Source organism: Ostrea edulis, chromosome 3 (assembly GCF_947568905.1).
Source record: "Ostrea edulis chromosome 3, xbOstEdul1.1, whole genome shotgun sequence".
In the NCBI taxonomy this organism is placed as follows: domain Eukaryota; kingdom Metazoa; phylum Mollusca; class Bivalvia; order Ostreida; family Ostreidae; genus Ostrea; species Ostrea edulis.
The window spans coordinates 10,184,979-10,203,552 of NC_079166.1; the positions used below are offsets into that span (position 1 = coordinate 10,184,979).

General features: G+C 34.3%; 1 protein-coding gene across 4 annotated transcripts in view; it reads right to left on the reverse strand.

Moving 5' to 3' along the window:
* LOC125676116 (probable C-mannosyltransferase DPY19L3) overlaps nucleotides 1-18,574 on the reverse strand; it is a 46,337-nt gene that overhangs the window by 24,230 nt on the left and 3,533 nt on the right. For 2 of the 4 annotated variants that reach the window (XM_048914025.2, XM_048914026.2), the window contains exons 2-4: nucleotides 17,524-17,792; nucleotides 3,340-3,430; nucleotides 1,306-1,427 (exon numbers count right to left, since the gene is read on the reverse strand). In XM_048914025.2, coding sequence (XP_048769982.2) covers nucleotides 1,306-1,427; nucleotides 3,340-3,430; nucleotides 17,524-17,787 — 477 coding nt within the window. In that variant the 5' untranslated portion in view covers nucleotides 17,788-17,792. Of the gene's footprint in view, nucleotides 1-1,305; nucleotides 1,428-3,339; nucleotides 3,431-5,113; nucleotides 5,357-8,865; nucleotides 9,004-17,523; nucleotides 17,793-18,574 lie in introns of those variants that run through there. The other 2 variants (XM_048914027.2, XM_056159979.1) reach the window with 2 other exon arrangements.

Below are 18,574 nucleotides of genomic sequence, written 5' to 3' on the forward strand. Positions count from 1 at the left end.
TACAGGCATTTTTTTCTCTGTAAATTTTACCTTTACAGGCATTTTCTCTCTGTAAATTTTACCTTTACAGGCATTTTCTAACTGTAAATTTTACCTTTACAGGCATTTTTTCTCTGTAAATTTTACCTTTACAGGCATTTTTTCTCTAAATTTTACTTTTACAGGCATTTTCTAACTGTAAATTTTACCTTTACAGGCATTTTCTAACTGTAAATTTTACCTTTACAGGCATTTTTTCTCTGTAAATTTTACCTTTACAGGCATTTTTTCTCTAAATTTTACCTTTACAGGCATTTTTTCTCTAAATTTTACCTTTACAGGCATTTTTTCTCTGTAAATTTTACCTTTACAGGCATTTTTTCTCTAAATTTTACTTTTACAGGCATGTGTCCATCAAAGTCACTTTACATGTACATGTATTGCTAATATTACCTTTAAAGGTAGAGCTAATCTTATAATGTGCAGGTATCACACTGTTATAATTACCTCTACAGGTATTATTTTGTCGATGTGACCTTTACATGAACTTCTTCAATGTTACCTTTACAGGTGTCTAATTACTCTATCAATGTTAACTATATATAGGTATTTTTCTGTCAATGTTACCTACAAATGTATCATGATTATTAATGTTACCTTATATGGGTATGTTTGTAGATAGTTACCTTTATGGGTAATACTCTGTACAATGTTTGTAGATAGTTACCTTTATGGGTAATACTCTGTACAATGTTTGTAGATAGTTACCTTTATGGGTAATACTCTGTATAATATTCGTAGTTATCTTTATGGGTAATACTCTGTACAATGTTTGTAGATAGTTACCTTTATGAGTAATACTCTGTATAATATTCGTAGTTACCTTTATGAGTAATACTCTGTACAATGTTTGTAGATAGTTACCTTTATGGGTAATACTCTGTATAATATTCGTAGTTACCTTTATGGGTAATACTCTGTACAATGTTTGTAGATAGTTACCTTTATGGGTAATACTCTGTATAATATTCGTAGTTACCTTTATGGGTAATACTCTGTACAATGTTTGTAGATAGTTATCTTTATGAGTAATACTCTGTACAATGTTCGTAGATAGTTATCTTTATGGGTAGTACTCTGTATAATGTTTGTAGATAGTTATCTTTATGAGTAATACTCTGTATAATGTTCGTAGATAGTTATCTTTATGAGTAATACTCTGTACAATGTTCGTAGATAGTTATCTTTATGGGTAGTACTCTGTATAATGTTCGTAGATAGTTGCCTTTATGAGTAATACTCTGTATAATGTTCGTAGATAGTTACCTTTATGGGTAATACTCTGTATAAGATACTGAGGACAACTTCCTGGTAGACGTTCATTCTTTCCAGGACATTAATCGTGTCTGGGTGTTCCGTCATATTGTCATGGACCAGGGAATGCAGGCCTGTCACAAAACATTAATACAACCTCTGGTTAAATTCACAACACTACAGTTTTAATAATGCTTCATTTACTGAGTTTGTTAATCTTTAAAATTTCAATTGCAAGTTAATCTTTGACTCAAGAGTTCCTTGAACTAAGTCTTGAATTCATAATATAATGCATTCACAGTCGAAAACAAGATGTGTTTGTGAAACACAAATGCCCTCGATAATGGCCAATTCCAAAGATGGTCAAGGTCACAAGGACAAATACCTTGGTACCAGTACAAAGATCTTGTCACAAGAAACGCTCATGTGCAATATGAAACCTCTAATATTTACCATTTAGAAGTTATGACCAAAGTCAAGTTTTTTAAAAGTAGGTCAAACTCAAAGGTCAACGTCGCAAGGCCAACAATGGTGGTACCCACGGAAAGGTCTTGTCACAAGGAATACTCATGTACAATATCAAAACTTTAGCACTCACTGTTCAAAAGTTATTAGCAAGGTTAAAGTTTTCAAAAAGTAGGTCAACTCCAAGGTCACAGGGTAAAAAATGTTGTTACCCACGGAAAAGTCTTGTCACAAGGAATACTCATGTGAAATATCAAAGCTCTAGCTCTTACTGTTCAAAATTTATTAACAAGGTTAAAGTTTCAGACAGAATTACAAAATGACAGACAGGAAAAAAACAATATGCCCCCCTCCCCCGATCTTCGATCTCGGGGGCATTAAAATACATACTGTAAAATCAATTTCATTCATGACAATTTATCAACTTGATTATGTCAGGAAACTTCAACATAAGTTGTCCTGTAGTGCTTCTTGAGAAAATATTTAAATTATGTCGACCCCCCACCCTATTTTTGCATTTTTTTTATCACCCTTTATTTGAACAAACTTGAATCCCCTTCACCCAATGATAACTCTTGCCAAGCTCAGTTAAAATTGGTGCAATGGTAATCGAAAAGTGGACAATGTGAAAATTTTCCAATATCAGACTTAATTTTAATCAGAAAAGCTCACTGTCAGAAGACTTTGGCTCAGGTGAAATCCACAAGTCAACAATAACAATTAACAGTGACAGATTTCAAACACAAAAAGCTTAAGGTAACTCACTACATTAAACCTTATACTCTTTACGACACCATGTCACAAGATGGTGATTTAAATGTTTTGTGGAATTATTTGTATCAACTGATTTGTTTGTCTATCATCGTAGCTCAGTGGTTAAAGCATTGGGCTGGTGAATCGCAGATCTCGAGTTCAAATCCGCCAGTCTTTTGTTCAAATGTTTTGAAATAATTTTTTTGAAAATCATGTTTTTATCCAAATTTGCATATTTTCTGCCTTTTGGGCATATATAATTATCATCATATCTTTTATGATTAGATTAATTCGTACTGATTTGAGAAACTATTTCAGGGTGTAGTAAGTCACCTTGATTGAGCTGATATGTACTTTTGACATACATACATACATGTTATAACGATCTAGTTCGTCAATACAACCTCGAATTGGGTCAAATGCTGTCTGACGTGTTTCATACCGATTGTTAAGCCGTTCTTGGCACACTGATTTGACTGCGGATAACTCCGTTTACCTGATCAGGATATGGGGCTCACGGCGGGTGTGACCGGTCAACAGGGAATGCTTACTCCTCCTAGGCACCTGATCCCACCTCTGGTGTGTCCAGGGGTCCGTGTTTGCCCAACTATCTATTTTGTATTGCTTGTAGGAGTTATGAGATTGATCACTGTTCGTTATCTTCACTTTGCATATACAAGTGCTAACTGTTAATTAGCTAAATTCATATCTGAATAGAACATTATTCTAGTTTTCTCATTCCATCCAATGAAATCGGAATTATTTTTATTAGTTGTGATAATATCACAGATTTGCTCCAAGTTTAGTGCTTAGATTTCCCTTCCTTACCCTGTGAAATAGATGGTGCCTGCACCATTTGCTTGTAGTACGAATAATACAGACCGGATTCAGTTCTGAAGGAAATCTCTCTCTCCACCTCCTGTAAAAGAGAAAGATTCATCAAATCTTCAGCAGCTCACACAAACACACACTTTTACAGAAAACATTTTCATTACTTGTACTGATGGTAATTTTCTCTCCCATTACACTTCTAAAGACAAGCTATATCAACACTCTCTCGTGGATCTGGTTGCCACTTGAGCACAAATGCTCTTCATCAGTGTCCGACTAGATGGGCAATAATTGATTGTCTCGGTTAATAATACGCTGTATATGACAATCAGAACAGCACAGAATTGCATCCCTGTTCATTAGGTGGTCCAGACATTGGTTCACATAACCACCATTAACATGCTATAAATTGCTAACTACAAGCCTTTACTGCACCTCCTTACTTCAATCAGTCTTCCAGTTTCTTCAGACAGAGAGCTGATTTGTTTGCAGATGAACACATTATCTATGTTCTTTTTATTGATGTTTAAGAAAAATAGAAAATATAATACAAATCAAAGTGCAACAATACAATTATTGTACATTCAAACGTCAGGAGTAAGACTGGTCAATTTGAAATAGCTTTGTTGTTCAATATAATATATCAAATCTTTATTACAAGAAATCACATAAAAATAGTTATACATGTATATATTCATGATTTTGTCACAAAAAAGTTGAAAATTACGACGAAGAACATATCTTAAAAATTTAACTCAAATTCTGTTTGACCTGTCTTTTTTTATATCAATATTATAAATCAATTTCATCACCAAGTGCATCAATATGTTTAAATTTTCATCACAATTTGTGAAATCCCTTTCATTCAGATTTATTTTAAAATATTGTTTTATTTACTATAAAAATGATGTATGAACCAATGAACTATAAATGCAAACCGAATATCTATATATCATATTTCAAAAAGGAAGAAACCTTACACACTAGAATAAAAATGTGTTACAATGGAAGTGAGCTTTTTCCAGGCTGGTGGACTTGAACTCACACTCAGTAGATTTGTGATCTGATGATATAACCGATTGGCTACAGTATTTATAAATATTAATTCCACTGGGACAGTCAATTCAAATGAAGCTTTATACATCTGTCATATCGCGGCAGTAAATTTAACACACATAGTGTTCACTACTATTGTTGGAAGGTCATACATTCAGATTAAGGTATTTCACATGACCTTGATCTGAATGACCTTCCACATACTAAGGAAGCTTATATATTTACAATCAAACTGGCATTGTCAAAATTAACAAATGTTCTATTCAAAAACAATTCCTATCAGGCACTATGTAAATTGTGTGTATATTAGCAGATCCTGCTCTCTCTCCTCTCTCTCCTTCTCTCTCTCATTCATTCTCTCTCTCTCTCCGAGATTCTCTCTCCAAATCAATTGAAAAAAATGATTTAATATATAATCAACATTATATTCCTTTAATTAGAAAATTCATCACTACTAGGGCTTAATACGACAGCGTTCTAACATTTTTTCCCCAAATTTGATCTTAACCTTGCGCCCTTTTGAATTATATATATCATTAAGTTTGACTTCGATCATTCAAATTCTTGCACAGCTAAAAGAAAATATGAGCTAGATCAATGTTGCAGAAATGACATGAGGCTAGAAACAGTAATCTATACTCTCCGATTTTTTTCATATTCAAACTTAAAAAGAATGGCATAAAGACAAATATCAAGTCTTTCCTGACATAATTACCTTGATGCTAGAAAACCAGGTATTGTTGTCATGGATCAGAGCCATGTACGAAGCATGCTTGTACCCCACAAACAGACACACAAACAGCCCCAATGTATTGGTCAGAAACTGCTGGGGAGACATGCCCAGGAGAGTTATCACCTCCCCGCCCCCTCGAGATTTCAGGTAGCCATTTCTACTTCCACCTGATTTATTTCTGTAAGGCTTTCTCCTTCTCACTTCAGTCATTTTTCTCCAAGTCCTTTGTTTTTCAAATTTCAATGTTGATACCACACAGAGATTTCCTTTGACAATCTTGATTCAGGAATGCTTAAGATACAACAGTTCGATGAAGTTCCGTTTTAAATTAAAGAACTGTATTCCAGCTGAGCCCCGTCACATGCTTTGTCGCAAATCCAAATGATTTCTGTCTCAGCAACAGCTACGGCAACGAAAAAACAGAAAACCACTGTCTAATTAATTTTCCAGTGCCTCATCTACCAAATCTCTTGACAACTGAGGTCTTTTGTACTAAATCTTTTGCACTTTCTTAAACACATGACCACTCAGTTCGGTCTCCAATATATTGACTTTAAAACACACTATAGTCTGAAAATGGTATGGAACCGGGAATCGGATGCTCGCCAATAAATGCCTTCTTGTCACCATGGAAATTGTCATCAGAATTTTCCCCTTGTCTTGTGAAATGTATGCCTATTTTTCATTTGTGATTAATAAAGACTTTGAAAAATTCGCAAAAAAAATAACCCTATCAGATGACGTCCATTATCCATTCACATAAAAGATTGATCTTGAGCCAATGCATGCTGCAAGTGGAACACATTTATTTTTTTTTCAATTATTCAGAAGTCTTTGTTCCTAAACGTTGTTTTATGCCATAGCTACATGAGAGTTAATTGCTTGAATAATTAGCAGTAATTAGGCCTCAAATGGCAACAGAATCTGCTTTCTGTCCTGTATTCCTCTGAGGTTCTGTCAGCTCTCTCATCAATCAGGGCTAACTCTTAACTTTTGTACATCAATAAATCGCTGGCAGATTAGCTTGATCTGAATGGCTACACCTCATTAAGCTCCAAAAGGCAAGCATTCTCCAGCACAAACCCCACAGTCTGATTACTGGGTATGCTAAACAATGATTAGCATTCACAAAAACAGACACTTTCTATGAAACGTCAGCTATACACTAATTCACTGTCTAGCAGTTCAGCTTAAGTAAGTAGACGCTAATGGCAATTTGTTCTTTTTTCAAGGTGGCTCTTTTTACTCCAAATTTTCTTCTTCATGCAAAATTGAGACTTAATTCATATATACACTGTTGTTAGAAATAAGTGTTGAGAATGTTTGTATTATGAAGGGTATAAAAACAAAGAAAACTATCTACATAATATTAATAATTATGCAGAAGTAAAACAAATCATGCTAATGGTGGATTTGTTATATTTTTGCAAAATAAGTAAAAATTCAGGGTTTTGTCAGCGAAATTCTAGTATTAAGGGTTTTTGAAGAATAATATGTAAAATGATACAAATAATAACACATCTTATGTAAAAATAGAGGCAGTGATGGGGTGGACTAAACATTCCTAATCACGCCATCACAATTAGAACTCTACAATGTGTAAAATATTCATTACTTTTGTTTATGGTGCACAAAGCATTTATTTTACAGTGGAATCACAGGCCTTATCAGTCACCCGAGCACTAGTGAAAAAGTATCACTATTCCACAGGCCTTATCAGTCACCCGAGCACTAGTGAAAAAGTATCACTATTCCACAGGCCTTATCAGTCACCCGAGCACTAGTGAAAAAGTATCACTATTCCACAGGCCTTATCAGTCACCTGAATATAGTGAAAAAGTATCACCACTCCCACAGGCCTTATCGGTCACCCGAGCACTAGTGAAAAAGTATCACCACTCCCACAGGCCTTATCAGTCACCTGGATACTAGTGAAAAAGTATCACTATTCCACAGGCCTTATCAGTCACCTGAATATAGTGAAAAAGTATCACCACTCCCACAGGCCTTATCGGTCACCTGAATACTAGTGAAAAAGTATCACTACTCCCACAGGCATGAAATTCACCATTTTTTGCACATCCTTTTCTGCTATTCCTTAGTATACATGCATTTAGATTTTATACAGTATCAGCAAACTTACACATAAATACTATATACTAAGTTTGGCCCCATCCTGGGATCAAAACCCCTACTCCAGGGATCATCAAATTTACAATTTTTGTAAAGAACTACCTGCTCTTTCTAAATACCCATTCCGTTGGCCCCAGTAAAGAAGATTTTGAAAGAAATATATAAATTTTATAGTTTTTACCCCAAAATTAAGGCCTCTTGGGGTGAGGGGCCATGAAATATACAACTTCCGGTCTCCTTCACCTACAGATGCTACATACCAAATTTGGTCAAGATTGGCCCAGTAGTTTCTGAGAAGAAGTTGTTAATGGATGACGCACGAGGACAGACCAATAGCAATTATCTAAGGTCACCTGAGTGACTCAGGTGACCTAAAAATCATTTTTTGAGTGTAGACTTTTACACTCAACGCATTTTGTTTTTTGTGTATTCTGTAACACAAACTTCTAATGATTATATACAGAAATGATGGACTAAAGATTGTGCAGAGAATTTTAAGCAATTTCTACAACATGTTATCAATGGATGCACTTTTTTCTACTACGTCATTCATTTTTCTTCATTTTAAAACATATCTCTACATTTTAACCATTGTTCAGAATTAGAAAGTTTTTACTCCCTTACACTGACAGTGAACCCCTTTATATATTTTGCAAGATCTTTGTACCCCAAAGCCATATTGTTCGCAATCTACCATGAACACATTAGGAAACAAGTATAATGATGCACTCAATCAAAGACACTCGATGTGCTCAACCTGCATCTGCTCCCGATATCAAGAAACGAACAGGATCACAGGTACCATAACTTGTGATGTTTAACAAATGAAACGTGAGGATTCCCGAGTTCTAGGTAGTTGAAGTTCGAAGCTTAATTGTTAAAGGTAATAATTAGTACACGCGTTTTCCCGATATCAGAAGCAGACAGCAGTGCAGCCATGTCAAGTGCCTGTATACAACGACAAGTACATGATTACGTCCCATACGCAAATATGTACCATGTATGTCTGACAAAGCTTTCAGTCAATTAATGGTCACCAACAAGATGATTGATTCCTTCGTAAAAGAAATTCAGCGAAAAATGTGTCCAAGAGTACATACACTCCCCCTGAAAATGCATCCTTAAACGGCAGGTGGTCAAGCAGTGTTTTCAATACTTTTGTCAGTAATTTTATCCTAAAAATTTGCAATTTATCTTTCAATGAGTTTCCAGTACTTATCCTAATTGACTGCACCACATTTCTATAATACTTTGTTGTCACTGTGTTGGTCCCCCTTTGTTATTTGACAATACAAGCAACTACAGCCATTCTCTCCCACATCACCACACTCCTATCCCCAATTTCTAACCCAATATCCCCATTATCAACATCTATTACAAGATATAAAACAATAAATTTAACGGCAAACATTGGTTTGTTTCATTGATAAATGTACTTCAACAATTGTAACCCCCATTCCACACAGCCAAAAATAATCTGCCTTTCGGTGCTCTATCCTCATTTTCTAGCCAAAAAACAGAAGTTTCCTGTACAAAACCATGTCATCCAAGAACACGCAACCTTTGTTGAGATTATTATTGATGATGAATGTAAAATGAACCTTTTCTTTCTTGGTGTTTAATATCCATGCCAATACGTCAATTTCGTCTGTCACAGAGATCATATGGCTATATGTAGCATCCAGGGAGGCTTGCTTCTAGATAAATGTATTGTCCGCCAACAGAAGAAATAATTTAACGGGAATATTGCACTAAAGAGAACAGACACTGAACAACAAGTGTAATCTCTTATCATCATCTCTCCACAGATTCCTGATCAAATACCAATGTTTCATACACCAAGCACTTCTTAGTAAAAACTACTATCATCTATTAATACAATGAGTTTTAAAGAAACTTGCGAATGCATGGAAAAACAAATTATTAAAATTCAGAAACAAGAAAATCTGGTTTGGAATGGTTGTATTCCTGGATAATTTCTGTTTGAGCCATTAGCTCATTATAAGCTTCAGCATAAAAGTACATAATACATAAATCATGCATTTCTTCCACATTTATGGTCAGTTCAAATTTCTTGCAACTAAACTTAATGTTACAAATCAAGTAATTGTTGCAACTATGAATTAAAGCAGCCTTTAAATAGCACAAATTATTTAACAAATGTCAGTTTTCTCTTACAAATGTCAGTTTTCTGCCTTTAAATGCTAAGAAAAGGGACGATCGAATTACACAATATCTGCTTCTAGAGAGAACTTTATGCCAAGACAATATCTGACAAAATGCCCAAAGTAACTGAAAACCTATAATCTAGTGATAAAATATCCACAAATCACAATTATATTTGTTAAAGATTAGAGAACAGTATTTCCTAAAATGACAAGACTTAGCGAGGATCAATACAATGCTTATTTCCTCTGACTTCAAACATCACTCATGGAGCATTTCATCGAGTGACAAAATACAATGTTCCAAAGGCAGAATCGTGGAGGAAGAAAAAGTTTATATCCCTGTGAAGATTTTAATCTTGAACAATGGAGATTGAATCTCCGAGGTGAAGAGCGTTGAATTTAGAACAAGAATGATTATAGGCCGGTGGGCTTATCTGTACATCAGTCAATGCGAAAGTTTTTTGGATATTTTTTGGACCACACAGGACATTTGGTCCTGTGTAATCAATGAACACACAGGACCGAACCAAATTTTGTCAGACTGAAAAATCTAATTAAATGTAAAAATGTGAAACATGTGAAAATGCAGAACCAAGGAAATCTTATTATACTATAGTAATACTATTGATATTTTATCTTTAGTAAGCCTAACAGCTTTTCTTTTAACGGGGATCGCTCCCGCATAATACTTTAGACGGTCCATGCAGTTTTAATCACATTCATTTACATATTTGGATTTGTGTGATATTTTTTACTTAAAACAAACATTTAAATGACTCCGTGTCAAAATAGTAAAGCTCAAAACCGGACACTGAGACATCGGACATTCCAGTCCAGTGTAAAAAATTACCCATCGGACCAGAGGCACTGCACATCGGTCAGGTCCGACGTCTTTCGCATAGACTGTACATCTAAATTTAGAATAAAAAATTGATTCACTTTCAGAAGGAGAAAGATCATCTACCTATAGTATGTATAATCAAACTCGAAGGGCCAGTAATCTCTCTATGAATGCTGGAGACCGTTCTCATTGAGTTCATGTAACTCTCTTCTAAATCAGACCAATGCAATACACAGACTAAAAGGGAGGAAAAAGTGAGTGGCAAGCTCACACACCCCACGCTCCAACATTGCTTGACAATGCCTCACATAATGAATGGTAATGATGTGCAGTAGCGTTACTGCAAGAACAGGACAGATGGGCTCGAAAGTCTAAGTTCAAAAGGGGCATAACTCCCAGAAAAATTATTGAATCAGAATATACTGGTTATGCACATCTATACACAATGTGTACTTATTAACTACAAAGTTTCGCAAAATTCTGTTGAGCGGTCTCAGATGAGTTGCACTGACAAGAAAGGGACAGACTGACGGATGGGTGAAAGTGTTATATCTTTGTTGTCTGGGGTATAATAAATGAAAGTAAGCAGGTTTGTATTGCTGATAAGAGGGGTTAGTCCCGTTATGGCATGGTTGAATTTTTTTTACCTTGACTTAATTTGTAACTAAGTTTTACTTTCAACTTTACTAAATATAGTCGAAGCATTTGTACCATTGAAAATCTAAGATATAAAGGCTGAAAAAAAAATTTGACCTTGACCTTTGACCTTGACATACTAGTATGACATTTAAGACATAATGCTTTCACCTAAATAATGCATGTCCAATCGTGTAATCAAATGTTCTCTTTTTTCCCAACATAAGCATAATAGTTATAATAATGTAATAATATTTCATTTGTGCAATTATAGGGACGTGATAGATAAATATATGAGATTGACTGAGAAATTTTTACTCATCATATGGAGACATCACCATTGCCGGTGAAGGACTGCAAAATTAGGCCTATGCTCGGTGCTTACATCAATATGAGCAGGGAGGGATCTTTATCGTGCCACATACATCAGTGGTGTACATCAAGCTGACCGTATATAATAATATATATGTGTGTGTGTCCTGTCAAGGACGATGAGGCAACAACAAGACACTGCCACCAGCAGGAAAAGCACTATGTAAAGATAACACAGGTCATATGCCATTTCCTCTCCCCAGCTCATATATTACGACCAGGTACAGATAAAACGACAGACCAAACACGTGTAAAACAATGTGTCACATCCTCCATTTAATCTCAGAGGCACAGAAATGTAATCCTTTGTAAACAGAATGAATACAACCCTGCATAAGGAGACCTACTAGTTTCATTGAATTACAAAGTGAAGAACAATGTCAATTCAAATTTCAATGCTATGCTGGTCTCAATGATTTTAGAGTCAGGTATCTTTTCCACTTTTGAGTTTGCATATTTACATTAAAATCCAGATATTGTACTGACAGAAAAATTTTATTTATTGCACATGGCCTACTCCTTGATTTCTCATGCATTGCCTACTCCAGCTTGACAGAGAATTTTAAAATTCAATCAAACCGATATTCACTGCTTCTCAAAACAAAGACTCGTATCAAATTCAAAATAATCAAATGGCAAAATTTGGTCCTATTGCGGTGCTCATCAGGTTCATTGTATTATTTATCTTTCAACGTCTTGTATACCATCAGAGCTATGCTACATAGCAAAAGAGCCTAAAAATTATACAAGTAATATCTAAAATATTTCAAAATTTTATTTAAATTCAATTCTTGTGTGACAAACCATATCATATTTAGGCCCAGTTTCACATCATCTATTGTACTTGTATGTCAGATAAGGCATAACTTGTTAGCATGCCACTTTTTCACTGAAAATGTTCAAATCTTACAGTGATTGGGATAAGCAAATTGCTAAATGTGACAATGGCGCGTTACCAGCTAGTGTCAATGTGACATTTCTAAAATGAATGCGCCATATTGAAATTTTTATGCGACATTTTAAAATGATGAATCTGAGAGAGATCAGTAAATTATAATCTAAACACTACTGACAGACTGCATTGCCATAGGTAACTTTAGTTTTATTATTTGTGTTAAATTTACGTTTTGATAAATTTAGCATTCTCATCGTGATTGTCTGTTTTGATGTTTCTGCGTCATCGTCTCCTGCTCCTACAGTGTCTACTGCCAGTACTGGTTTATCATTCAGGCGAGAATTAAAGTCAGCTTGCTTTTTGTCAGGCTTAAGAATTTTTATTCTGTGGCATCTCTAGTCCATGCGCATTAAAATTGCAATTTAACGGTATTAACCAATCAGATAACTTCCTACTGTTTGATTAGACACTGAGGAAATCTAAGTCATACTTGCGCTTAAAAGAACGTAAAGTTGTACTATTACTAAAGCATTAACAGCGAGGAAGATTTTTCAAGCACTTAATCGATATAGATTAAGTGAGGGATTAGCTCAAAAGTTGAAAAATTCGTATATCTACTTAGTCAGTGGGGAAGAGTTCAAACTAGGTATATCGACGATATGCGCCAAAACGGCGCAGTGTTTCAATATTCTGTGGGCCATTTTTTTATTTAATGCGACTATGGTGCAGGGCGCATGCTTATCCCAATCACTGATTTTATCCTAAAATCAAAGCTTTGGAGAATGTGATTAATTTTCAGCCATTGACTTGTTTTTGAGAGATTATATATATATATATATATATATATATATATATATATATATATACATATATATAGGTGAAATTCTTTAATTCTTTATAAATTGTGTATATTTGATCATGTGTAATTGTACCATATGTTTATTGCAGAGATCAAGGAATGCGGCAGTCATTATTCTGTGGTCTAACTGCATACGTATTAACTGATTATGAGAAAATTAATACACACATCTCGCTTACACTTCATGTTTTGCTAATACAGTACAGTTGATAACTGATAATTTTATAATGAAAATTAATTACTGAAGAATACTTGTCATTCAATATAAATCAATCGTCTGCATTCTGAGATCGGTATAGAAACAGACAAGTTAACCCCTCTTCCAAGCATGTGTAGTTTTTTTGAAATGTGTAATTTTCTAATAGACTGTGTATCTCTTCCAAGCATGTGTAGTTTTCTAATAGACTGTGTATCCAAAGCAGCTGATACAATCCAGCAACATCAAACTAAATACTTTATACATAATTATTCAAAATAGTATAACCTCCCATCTCAAATTTTTCATCAGCAAAAAATCATGTAGGACTAGTTCATTTCGGAAACTGGCATGACATCACAGTCACCTAATTTGTAGTAGTACAGCTAAACGATCGGCTGTATATTTCTGAGCCATAGTAGAATAGAAATAAAGTTTTTATTTCCGTGGATGATGCAGGTTAACCTCCTCAGTCTCGAAATGTTGTTTGAAAAATTAAAGCAGTGACTTTTATATTTCAAAACTACATTTCTTGATCTCGGGGGTTATCCTGCGTCATCCACGAAAACAAGAACTTTGTTCTGAAGTCTATATCAAATATTGGATATCAGATTCACTAAATAAAGCTCCTAATTAACTGAGGTCAGATAGAGTGGCATGCAATCATAAGACACATCAAGATGAATGTTTAATATCCAGCCGGCTGTGAAGCATTCAACATACAATCACATACTCTGTTATTTCATAATCACTGAATGCTTAGTGACCTGTAGAAATGAATATCTAATGATAATTCAAGAGCTTCCTCTCACAATGTTGGAAATCGTAAACGTAAGATTTTCTTCTATGAAGTCCCGTAGTTACCTTCAACTTTGACCTTTTGACCCCAAATTGTAGAGCGTCTACAAGCTTCTATGAACTTGACATTTGACCTTTTGACCCCAAAAACAAAACGGGTTCTTTCTCTCTTGATAACAAATCAATCAATCAAAATCTGTGGTCTTTAGTCAGAGTTTCTAGAAGCTCAGTGTTGCACACACTTACTTATAAAAATACACATCCACACATAAATGGTCTCGTTACTATATATCTTCTTTCCCACTGTAATGTGTGGGGATAGTAACTGATTATGTACAATCCTGCAATTGTTGTCTTTTGATTATACATGTATCTGAAAATCGATTACAAAAATTTCAAATTTCCCATTAAAAGCTTAATATGTAGAGACAAACACACACACACAGATATATGACCCAAAACTCACCAGGTTACCTCCAGTTGTCATTCCACAGTGCACATGGAAATACTTTGATATGCCAACAAATCACACACACAAACACACCCATTATGATCCATGGGCCTATATTATCTACATTTAAAAACAATAATTAGAAGAATTTGATTAATTTTTAAAGGTTACTAAATCAAATCAATATACTCTTAAAATTCAACCTCACTACTTTCATCATTGTAATCTTTCATCAATTTCCTTCCTTTCTCACGTTACAACATATATTCTCGATCTCACTACAATACTGTTAATCAGTCAGCATTTCTATTCTGGGTCTTACAAAATCTTAAATAAATCAAATGTCTATTGCAGATCATATTTCTTTATAGTCCAAAATAAATATCTACAATTTTCTAGAGCTTTTTAATGATATTGACATTTCGTGTCCTGTGAAAACATAAAATGTTGAAGATACTAGAAATGCATGCTGCACTGGGGATTGTTTTAAAGTTGGTTGCATTCATGATATGGTATCTAAATTATCCCGGCATATCAAAATTACATCAAAAACTAGAAAATGTCAGACAAGCTTTCTTTACATGTGATGATAATCTTGGTCAGTTCAGCATATGGGAAGAGAAAATAGAATTTTAAATAAGAACATGACAATTTTACAGAAAAATCTTCAGTTGCCAAAAGGATGATTTGTTTTTCAGAATCTGATCGCCCTCATCAAATTTTACTTGTATTTACGGCAAGTGTGAGAGAGGCTTAATTAATTAATTACCACAACCTCACTAATCCATTGTTTTACTGCACTCTATGTTAACTTTGTACAAAAGGAAATGGTATGAAAATGTGCACTTTTTCACCAAATGTTTAATATGATGTCTTATCTTATAATAAACAACAATACTGTGGAATCATACTAATTCGTCAATGTTCATGGGAAAGCAAAATTTTCCTGGTTCATGGGAACTTACTTTTTCGTGGGTAAGCGATATGATGCCACTAGGAGAGATAACTCTGCTTAGTTTTAAACAATGTTTGAGGACACACAAATTCATGGGTAAGAGTGACCCACGAAATCCAAGAACATTTATCCCCCACGAACAATGATGATTCCGCAGTACATTTTTCGATAAATTCAGCGTGTGTTCCAACATTTCACACAATAGCATGCAATCCTAAATCAGCGAGGTTTGAAGTTTGATGTACATTTGTAAACAAGGGTATAATATTATTCATAACTCCCTTCCCTTAGAAATGTATATCCCCCCCAGCCCCAGCCCCCCCCCCCCCCTCCCCCCCTCCCCCCCAAGTTATTACCACTATTGGATGTAATGTCTTATTTTCTTGTTGCCACCACTTGAACACAAAACATCACAAAAAATTTGTCAAAGTGAACAAAATACAGATAATTGTGTATAATGGTCATTCTTTTACATCATTAATCAAAATCAACATTAAAAATGCTACCTTTTTTAAAAAAGCAAACACAAAATAAACTTTATTAAACATGATTAGATGGAATGCTGTATAAGCAGAATTTTTAGCAAGGATTTAATTTTGGCATTATTAGCGAGGGTGTTGAGATTGCTAAAATTGAATATCGCTAACAATTTATTCCTTGGAATTATAAAGTCACTAAAATTAGCTCTCACTAACTATATATAGTTACCCATTTCTATGGGAAAAAGATTAATCGCTAAATTTGTGTCTCGCTAAAACTCTCACTTCTGTGGTAGTACATACAACATATATGCAGCGAGTCCAAATAATGATTTAGAGGAAAAATAAAGAAATCCGTGGAATGCATCAAAGCTGCCAGAGGAGGAAAAACTCTAAAATATACAATGGTACACTGCAAAACTTGCAAGTTGCAACAGTTGGATGTAAACCAAAATGTGTATTACAAGATTCTTTTTTTTTTTTACTAAAGACCTTCCACTTTACATTCATCCTTTCAGAACTCATTAGTTTGTAGATCATTCGACGGTCTTTAACACAACGTGCTAAGAAAAGTAAAACTTTGCCCTTGCATGGTAAACATTTATATAGAAACATTTTGACACATCTGAAAAAAAGGTTACCATTATTATTTAAACCACGTGATGAACCTTTATGTTGGTGAATTATCCATGTCAGTAATTCACCTTCATGTCAGTAATTCACCTTCATGTCAGTAATTCACCTTCATGTTGGTTTGTGATTTACCTGTATGTCAGTTATTTACCTGTATGTCAGTGATTTACCTGTGTGTCAGTGATTTACCTGTGTGTCAGTGATTTACCTGTATGTCAGTGATTTACCTGTGTGTCAGTGATTTACCTGTATGTTGATGACTTACCTGTATGTTAATGATTTACCTGATGTATGTTGGTCATTTACCTGTATGTTGGTCATTTACCTGTATGTCAGTGATTTACCTGTATGTCAGTAATTTACCTGTAAGTCAGTGATTTACCTGTGTGTTGGTCATTTACCTGTATGTTGGTGACTTACTTCTACATAAGAGTAATTTACCTTTATGTAAGATTATTTTATGTTTAAAAGAGCATTTTACCTAACCTTTAATAATTTACCTTTATGTAAGAATAATTTACCTTTATGTAAGGGTAAAATTACCTTTATGTAAGTGTAATTTACCTTTGTGTAAGAACAATTTACCTTTATGTAAGATTATTTTATGCTTAAAAGAGCAATTTATCTCACCTTTAATAAGAATAATCTACCTTTACGTAAGAGTAAATTTATCTTTATGTAAATTTACCTTTATGTATAAGTAAATTTACCTTTATGTAAAAGTAAATTTACCTTTTATGTAAGTGTAATTTACCTTTATGTAAGAGTAATTTACCTTTGTGTGTAAGAGTATTTTACCTTTATGTAAGAGTAAATTTACCTTTATGTAAGAGTAAATTTACCTTTATGTGTAAGAGTAATTTACCTTTATGTAAGAGTAAATTTACCTTTATGTAAGAGTAAATTTACCTTTATGTGTAAGAATAATTTACCTTTATGTAAGAGTAATTTACCTTTATGTGTAAGAGTAATTTACCTTTATGTTTGTGAACCACATGTTGTTCTCGTGAATGGTGTACATCAGGTCTGCGTGTTTATATCCACAGTACACCATGGCAGACAGACACGCCCCCAGATTAAGCCACAAGATCCAACCATCACCACCCTCAGGCGTTCTGTCCTTAGTGTTGTGTGATGGGGATACCGCTGCCTTCCTTCCCGTAGATGTGCTAGGTCTCCCCCCACCGGGTGCACTTTTCGTGAAGTTTGATCTGGATTTTCTGTGTTTCACTTCTGACATGGTTTCTAAATGGCATACAAAAAGAAACATGCTGAAAATTACAAACTTTTCACTTATTTGAAATCACTACAAAGTTTTAAATTAAAAGACCATTGAAACGAAATCTTTGTTTTACATCAGATATATTTGTTCATATAGCTATGCATAAAAACATGAGTAAAATAGATAAGAAAACATTTGGCTAAAATATGCATTTAGTATGTATTGAACTACCACGCAAACAAAAACATATATATATACAAGGCTTTGTTGATGTCAAGATTTAAAACTACTTTAAAATTAGGGCTGAAAAGATTTACAGAAATATTGATACTGTTCAATTCAAACACTTGATTCAATGCTTGGTTCATTGCCTCGATCTTCGGTTTGATATGTTTTTCAAAATCGGGTGCAGTAAAATACTTTGGCCCTGACCTGTGCTTATTATTCATACATGCATGAGGGACAAAATGGCGTCCGATAATGGTCAGACTGTTGTTACCGGGTAGCCTCGAGTTTTTCGAAAACAATAAGGAACTTAATCAGTTTAAACTACAGAGCCAACGGACATCTTACTGTTCGACGATTTGGAAATATTTTGCTTTTGAAATTGTGATTATGAATCTACGTAATCAAATTTTTCTTCAAAGTGAATATTGGTTTCTTCTGTAAAATGTATCATATCAAAAATACTGAAACGTGGCATAAGTATTGCAAATCGTATCGTGAAGGGGTGTATCGTTTTGGCCCTATATAAAATCATTTACTTTCATGGGGTCAATTTCAGATCAGCAGTTTTTATATGACT